Source organism: Chelonoidis abingdonii, chromosome 11 (assembly GCF_003597395.2).
Source record: "Chelonoidis abingdonii isolate Lonesome George chromosome 11, CheloAbing_2.0, whole genome shotgun sequence".
Lineage (NCBI taxonomy): Eukaryota > Metazoa > Chordata > Testudines > Testudinidae > Chelonoidis > Chelonoidis abingdonii.
This window is the reverse complement of record NC_133779.1, coordinates 22,613,319-22,621,366: the sequence shown is the minus strand read 5'-3', so window position 1 is coordinate 22,621,366 and position 8,048 is coordinate 22,613,319. Positions and strand designations below refer to the sequence as shown.

Here is an 8,048-nt window from a genome sequence, read left to right as displayed (position 1 = left end):
TCACCAGACGTCCGGTACGTAAAGTCCCTCCATTACCACCAGGTCTTGGGACATTTCCATTAGATGGTTATGTTGGGGGAGCCTCTTTGCTGGAGGGTCTCAAAAGGCGGCTGGAAGGTCGTCTGTCTTGGTTGGATTAGACACAACAAACCCAGAAGCGAGACTGGGTAACTTTTGTGGCCTCTCCGAGCCCTGTGGGTCTCTGTTCTCAAAATGCCGCATCCACCTCCTGTTCCTTAAGCGGGGGGCTACCGGAGACATCACCCCCTATTTATTTTTTAAAATCACCATTTTCCTGATTGGTCGACAGCAGAACTGGCCTCCAGGCGAGGCTGAATCTGGAGGTCAAATCAACCTCCCTGCTCCTGCGACAGATATTTGTCTACATGTCGAATCACCAAGCTGGGGGGTTGGCGACCCCTCCCCTCCATCCATGGGTCCCCCCTCCATGTTTCCTTCCAGGACACTGATATAGCTAATCCCGATGGGGTCTCAGACCGGATCCCAATTAGCACCACATCCACTCAAAGCCGAGTCCCCCTTCCCAGCCAGTTTTGGGCCCATTCAGTGGGTGCCCTGTTAATTAACGCAGCCCCTGCAGCCAACTGGCCCTTGATCCCCCTGCCCCACCTTCACACCCACGGAAGGGAGGAGGAGGCGGCTAAGAATCAGCAAAGTTTATTGTATAAAAAGTTAGTATAAAAGTCTGCGGGAAGGGGTGGGTGTACAGAGCGAGGCGGGGTAGCGGGACCAGGGGGCGGGGTCCCAGAAGGGGGCGGGATCCTCAGCAGGATGGGAACAGTCTTCCCGCGCCCCCTTTGCCGTCCTGAGACGTGGGGGTGGGGGTGCCCCAGTGCTGAGGGGAGGAACCGTAGGGCCGACCCGGCTGCCCCTGGGAGAGAGGAGAGTTCATAGAAAACTACAACTCTGTAAAAAGCTGGCAGTGAAAATTAGCTGAGTGCAAGAAAGGAGGCGGGGGGGCGGGTTTGGAGGAGGGGGAATTATTCCGAATCCTCCTCCTTCACCAGCAGCTTCTTTCCGCTCCGAGGCAGCACCCCATCCGCCGACTCCTTCCGGGTCTTCAGCAACCTGCCCCGGGGAGAGGAGGAAGAGACTCAGCGCTGGGGAGAGACCCCAGGAGTCCTGGCTCCAGGCCCCCCTGTTCTAACCCCCCAGCCCCCACTCCCCTCCCAGAGCCGGGAGAGAACCCAGGAGTCCCGGCTCCCAGCCCCCCTGCTCTAACCACTAGCCCCCACTCCCCTCCCAGAGCCAGGGAGAGAACCCTGCAGGGCCCCTCACCCAAGGGTGCAACTGGACCTGGCCCCTTTTCCAGTGGGGACCCCACCTTAGCAGTTAAACCAGATTCCACCCTCTTTCCATGAAGGGCGGGGGAGCCTCCCATGGGGCAGGGACCCCCCTCCCTGAGAGGACCCTTAGCCCCTCTTTCCCTGTGCAGCTAGGCCCCGCCTGCTTTCATCAGAGGGAGGGAGGAGCTTCCCATGGTGCAGCCAGCCCCCTCCCCTTTCCAAGCCCAGGGCCCCGCCCTCTTTCCACCTCGAGGGCGTGGCATTCCGGTGACTCTCCGGCTCCCCAAGCTGCTTCGCGGCCGCCATCTCTAGAGCGTCGTTGATTTCCTTTAGCATCATGTATCGTTTGCGCCCGTGAACCTGGTGTAAGAGGGGAGAGAAAGAGGTGGGGGGGGAGTCAGACTCCCCTCACCCCCTCCCAGGACAGGCCAACCCCCCTCCTGCTCCCTCCAATCCTAGATCCACTCAAATTGCACAGAGGACAGATGGACCCCACTCCCCTGCCAGAGCCGGGGAGAGAACCCAGGAGTCCTGGTTCCCAGCCCCCTTGCACTGACCCACCAGCCCCCACTCCCTTGCCAAAGCCGGGGAAAGAACCCAGGAGTCCTGGCTCCCAGCCCCCCCTGCTCTAACCCCTGAGCCTTCACTCCCCTCCCAGAGCCGGGGAGAGAACCCAGGAGTCCTGAACCCCCAATTTCCGCACCAGGACTCACCTCGAGGAGGAAGACCTCTTTCTCGGAGGACACCACCAGCTTCTTGGGATTCTCAGCTGTTTCCATGGTAGCCTGGAGAGCTGGGGGAAATACATGTCAAGCCCATTGCTCCCTGGGAAAGTCACCCTGCCCTATTCCGGGGAATAAGTATTTAATGACCTTCAAAAAGTTAAAGCTTTATAACCGCGAAAGCCCCAAGCTGTCTTCAGCATCGGTCAAAAATATTACCGAGTAAATATCCTCAATCCTACTCTCAACAGATTGTAAGAGCATGCATCCTGCTGGAGAATTTCTTCATGGTTGACTGAAGAATATTGACTTTAGAATATAAACTTTAGTTTAGGTCTGTCAATTTCTACTGTTGATGGAAATATTTGGTCATTGGTATGCGTGAGTGCAGCGAATGGACGTTTACTAATATTTCCCTATTCAAATTTAATCCTTCCCAGCCCATAAATCGATTAGAAAGATGGAAGAATGGACCATTCTTGGTTGTAGGATAAGTGTGATCAGTGGATCCAACCAATGAAAGAATGGATTGTTGACGGTTGTAATAGACGTGTGATCAATGGATCCAACCAATGGAAAAAGGGATCACTGATGGTTGTAGCAGAAGTGTGATCAGTGGATCCAACTGATGAAAGAATGGATCACTGATGGCTGTAAGAGAAGTGTGATCAATAGATCCAACCGATGGAAGAATGGATCACTGATGGTTATAAGAGAAAAGATTATTTAGTTGGGGTAGGTCCTGCTTTGAGCAGAAGGTTGGACTAGATACCTCCTGAGGTCCCTTCCAACCCTGATATTCTCTGATTCTAAGTGTGATCAATGGATCTGACCGACAGAAGAATGGATCATTGATGGTTGTAACAGAAATGTGATCATTGGATCCAATCAATGGAAGAATGGATCATTCATGGTTGTAAGACAAGTGTGATCAATGGATCCGACTGACAGAAGAATGGATCATTGATGGTTGTAAGAGAAGTGTGATCCATGGATCCAACCAATGGAAGAATGGATCATTGATGGTTGTAGAAGTGTGATCGTTGGATCCAATCAATGGAAGAATGGATCATTGATGGTTGTAGGACAAGTGTGATCAATGGATCCAACTGACGGAAGAATGGATCATTGATGATTATCGGTAAATGGAATAAGACTTCTAGGTGTAATTTCTATTATTCCCAGGTGGAACTGCTGATCACTAATGCTCGTCATTATGTGTGTATGAGCGGTTCAATTCACGCCCCGATTGAAATGTGATCTATACAACTCTCCATTAGATCTCCACGTGGTTGTCAATTAATTAAGCAGCTTACTGATTGGCTAAGAAGAGCGAAGGGACCTGATTGGAGGAATATGGTCGACAGTAAAAAGAAGAACTTGGTGTTAAAATCAGGAAGCTAGCGCGCTCGGATTCAATTGATCCTAATTCAGCCACCTCTGAATACTGGACAGAAATCTGGGAAATGTGGGGCTCCTGCGTGGGGTGGAGCCAAGGGGGGGAGAAGAAAGGGCGGGGCCACTCCAACTGGCCAATCGAGTTGGGTCGATTTCAGCTTCGACATCTCGCAGGTGCTGCATTACGGACATCGACTCCCATTTGGGTAAGTCCCTATTGGCCCCGCCCCCTCAGAAGCCACGCCCCCATTCTCCTCACTCTTGGCCCCTCCCCCACACTCACCTTTCACCCCGCCCCCTCCGAACCCCACACTTCCCCTTCCACCTGCTGGCTCAGATCCCCACCCCAAACGCCTCTTAGTCCCTGGGCCCGCCTCCGCACTCACCTCTCTTGGCTCCGCCCCCTTTGTGCGCCCCGGCGCCATTCAGGACCCTGCCGGCCAATTTCTTGCAGAAATTCTCCTCCTCCGTCCTGCGGTCCCGTCCGGGGCAGGCGCAGACTCGAACCTCGAAGCATCGGCGGCCCAGGAGCTGCCTACTGCGCCGGGAGGGCAGAGAATGGAGGTTAGACACGGACAGGAACCCGGGAGTCCTGGCTCCCAGCCCTGCCCCCCCATCTCACTTCCCTCTTGGAGCCTGGGACAGAACCCAGGAGTCCTGGCTCCCAACCCAACAGCTCCTCAATGCCTCATGGCTGATTGGGGGTGCACAGGTTGTGGAGGGTGGTCGGCGGGGGGTTCTCTCCCATGGGCTGGTCCCCCAGGGGAGGCAGCTTCAGCCCCGGCAGGGGACTACAAGGCAGGGGGCCCGGGGAGGGCTGTGGGGGTGTGACGGGGACACTTACTGTCTGCCCTCCAGAGTGATGATGGCCAGGATGGGACGCCGGTTCATGCCCCCCATGCACGAACTGTTACACATGAAGTTATACAGCACGGTGGTGCAGTCGGACCCCAGCTGCAGGGTAGAGAGGCCATTACAATGATCCCTAGAGGGGACAGGCCTCTGCCCCATTCCCCGCCCCCCCGAGCCAGCCAGTCCCCGCCCTGGGGCCGGGTGGGAGCTGGTGCCCCCTACAGGGGACAGGCCCCTGCCCCATTTCTGCCCCCCTGAGCCAGCCAGTCCCTGCCCTGGGGCCGGGTGGGAGCCGGCGCCCCCTAGAGGGGACAGGCCCCGTGTCCCAGTACCTGGGGCGTCTCATAGGGCACCGTGACACTCTGGCGCTTGGTGTTTTCGTCGTCGTAGTAATGCGCCTGCTGGTTCCCTTCGATCCGGATCAGGTGGCGGGCCGGAGCGACCCCTGTCAGGAGAGACGAGGGGGCAGCTCAAGGGGAGACACCTCTAGGCCCCATGTCCCCCCCGCCCCGGACATCCAGCCTTCTTCTCCAGCAGATCAGATCTCCGCCCCCCACGGCCCCATCCCAAGATCCCTCCAGCTGGGTTTCACACAGATACGCCCCCTGCAGCAGGGAGTTCCCCAGATCGTCACCCCCCCCCGAGCCGTGCCCCTCACCGTCACGGTACTCCTCGCAGCGTTCGTGGTGGGGGCAGCGTCTCACCACCTCGGCCACATGCTCCGATTTCTTGTAGACGGCCGTGGCCCGGATGATGGAGCCAGCTGGGGGCTGGCTGGCAGTCCTGATCTGCACGGGGCAGGTCTTCGCCAGCTGGCAGTACAGCTTGTTCAGCTGCGGGGAGTACTGCGGGGGTACGGAGACGGGGGTCAGCAGGGGGCGCTCTCCCCTGGCAGGCGGGTCTGGCCCCAGGGTGGCGCTAGGGGGTGGAGTGGAGCAGGGGTCAGCAGGGGGCGCTCTCCCCTGGCAGGCAGGGCTGGCCCTAGGGTGGCGCTAGGGGGTGCTGTGGGGCAGGGAGCGGGGCGGGGGGCTCAGCAGGTGGCGCTCTCCCCTGGCAGGTGGGGCTGGCCCCACAGCAGCGCTAGGGGGAGCAGTGGGGCAGGGAGCGGGGTGGCGGCTCAGTGGGGTTGCTTACCCTGGTCCTCCCTGAAATGCCCCCCCCTCCCCCTCCCCGGTCCGTACGGTGCAGGTGACAGACTTGGCGGTCCCCGACTGCTGGAAGGCCAGTTCGAATCCGTGCTCCCCAGCGTAGTCCTCGGTGGAGGGGACGGTGGCAGAGGTGGGGGGCGGCTCCGGGGCCGGGTCAGGGAGCCCCCAGCCCCCGTCGCTGCCCCCAGCCTGCGGCAGCAGGAGGGAGGGGTCTGCCGAGTCAGACAGGCCCAGGTCCAGGCTCAGGTCTGGGTCCGGCAGGCTCTGGAGGGGGGAGACACAGCGAGCGAAGGGTTAATGCCGCAGCCCAGGCTCCCCCTGCATCCCCAGCCGACCTCAGTCCCACCCCAGAATCCCCCCCACCCAACCCTGCCTTCGACCTTGGATCTGGCCAGCCCCATGGCCTCCCTGCCCCCAGCCCCCCCCCAGTCCACCCTGCTGGGTTAGAGCAGGGGGGCTGGGAGCCAGGACTCCTGGGTTCTCTCCCCAGCTCTGGGAGGGAAGTGGGGGCTGGTGGGTTAGAGCAGGGGGGTCTGGGAGCCAGGACTCCTGGGTTCTCTCCTCAGCTCTGGAAGGGGAGTGGGGGCTGGTGGGTCAGAGCAGGGGGGACTGGGAGCCAGGACTCCTGGGTTCTCTCCCCGGCTCTGGGAGGGGAGTGGGGGCTGGTGGGTTAGAGCAGGGGGGGCTGGGAGCCAGGACTCCTGGGTTCTCTCCTCAGCTCTGGGAGGGGAGTGTGGTATAGTGAGTGAAAGGAGGGGGGCTGGGGGCCAGGACTCCTGGGTTTTATCTCCAGCTCTGGGAGGGGAGTGTGCCCAAGTGGGGGGGAGGGGGCATGGCTGAGAGGCAGGACTCCTGGGTTCTATTCCCCTCTGGCCCTCTGCACTTACATACAGCCCCGGGCAATCCTGTGTGTTGGAATCCTGTGCAGTGCGACGCGCCCTGTTGAAAGAGACAGGAAAGGTAAAGATGAAGGGGGTGGCAAGTCCCCCCCCCCCCCAACACACCATGCAAGCTAAACCCAGCTCTGCTCTGCCCCTCTCTGAGCTCACCACCCCTAAATTACAAGGGGTGCTGGGGGGCAGTTTAGGACAGGGGCTGAGAAGGGAGAAAGGGGAGAGGATTATGCTAGAGAAGGGGGGGTGAAGCCCATGGGGGTGGGGGCTAACCATCTGGGTGGAGAGGGGGTCCCCTCAATCCTTACATCATGCTCCACAAATCGGAGAAGCTCTCCTGGCTCAGAGGAGGCTCTAGCCCGGGGTCCAACATCGGCTCCAGCCCGGGATCCAACATCGGCTCCATTCCAGCTGTTCGCTAGAGGTAGGGTGACAATCAGAGAGAAGGGTTAAGGTGAAATCAGAGATAAGGGTTAAGGTGAAATGGAAAGTTCGGGTGAAATCAGAGATAAGGGTTCGGGTAAAATTAGAGATAAGGGTTAAGGTGAAATTGAAGATTAGGATTAGGGTGAAATCAGAGATAAGGGTTAAGGTGAAATCAGAAATCAGGGTTTAGGTGAAATTGAAAGTTCAGGTAAAATTAGGATTAGCGTGAAATCAGAGATAAGGGTTAGAGTGAAATTGCAAGTTCAGGTGAAATTAGAGATAAGCATTAAGGTGGAATTAAAAGTTAGGGTGAAATTAAAGATAAGGTAACAATGCTGATTCTGGCGGGACCCAACTGAGGCCTTGGCTACACTGGCGGTTTCCAGCGCAACAACTTTCTCACTCAGGGGTGTGAAAAAACACACCCCTGAGCGCAGCAAGTTACAGCGCTGCAAAGCGCCAGTGTAAATAGTGCCCCAGCGCTGGGAGCGCGGCTCCCAGCGCTGCAAGCTAATCCCCACGGGGAGGTGGAGTACCTGCAGCGCTGGGAGAGCTCTCTCCCAGTGCTGGCGCCGTGTCCACACTCGCACGTCAAAGCTTCGAGTGGAGCCAAGCCCTGAGAGTGCCAATTCAGGACAAATTGCTCACAGCCCAAGGCTGGGGTTTCTCCACCTCTAAGGCAAACCAAACCCGCCAGCCAAAGAGGACTTTGGTCTTACCCCACTGGCTAACCACAAGTCACACAAGCAATTTCCTCAGACACTCCACTTTCCCACTATCCCCACCAGCGCCGCTCGTTATGGGGATGAAAGGTTATGAAAACCAATGCCCCAGTAAAAGAAAACGGTTCTCTCAATCCCAGAGGACCAAGCCCCAGACCCAGGTCAATATACAGATCAGATTTTACCCACAAATCACGCTGTTGCCAAGCCTTTAGCATTTAAAATCTAAAGGTTTATTCACAAAAGGAAAAAGATAGAGATGAGAGCTAGAACTGGTTAAATGGCATCAACTACGTCCAGTACTGGCAAAGTTCTTGGTTCAGGCTTGTAGCAGTAATGGAATAAACTGCAGGTTCAAATTAAGTCTCTGGAACATCCCCAGCTGGGATGGGTCATCAGTCCATTGTTCAGAGCTTCAGTTTGTAGCAAAGTCCCCCCAGAGGTAAGAAGCAAAGTTGAAGATAAGATGGAGCTGAGGCCTGGTCTACACTACGCTGTTAAACCGATTTCAACAGCGTTAAATCGATTTAACGCTGCACCCGTCCACACTACACTGTTCTTTATATCGATTTAAAGGGCT

At 57.2% G+C, this 8,048-nt stretch overlaps 1 protein-coding gene across 1 annotated transcript in view; it reads right to left on the bottom strand.

Moving 5' to 3' along the window:
* Positions 1-662: 662 nt before the first annotated feature.
* Positions 663-8,048, bottom strand: part of TP53 (tumor protein p53) — a 20,996-nt gene continuing 13,610 nt past the window's right edge. The window contains exons 2-11 of the mRNA XM_032794536.2: positions 6,629-6,738; positions 6,315-6,366; positions 5,461-5,691; positions 4,938-5,124; positions 4,612-4,724; positions 4,272-4,381; positions 3,814-3,965; positions 2,021-2,100; positions 1,555-1,667; positions 663-1,089 (exon numbers count right to left, since the gene is read on the bottom strand). Coding sequence (XP_032650427.2) covers positions 1,002-1,089; positions 1,555-1,667; positions 2,021-2,100; positions 3,814-3,965; positions 4,272-4,381; positions 4,612-4,724; positions 4,938-5,124; positions 5,461-5,691; positions 6,315-6,366; positions 6,629-6,726 — 1,224 coding nt within the window. The 5' untranslated portion in view covers positions 6,727-6,738 and the 3' untranslated portion in view covers positions 663-1,001. The remainder of the gene's footprint in view (positions 1,090-1,554; positions 1,668-2,020; positions 2,101-3,813; positions 3,966-4,271; positions 4,382-4,611; positions 4,725-4,937; positions 5,125-5,460; positions 5,692-6,314; positions 6,367-6,628; positions 6,739-8,048) is intronic.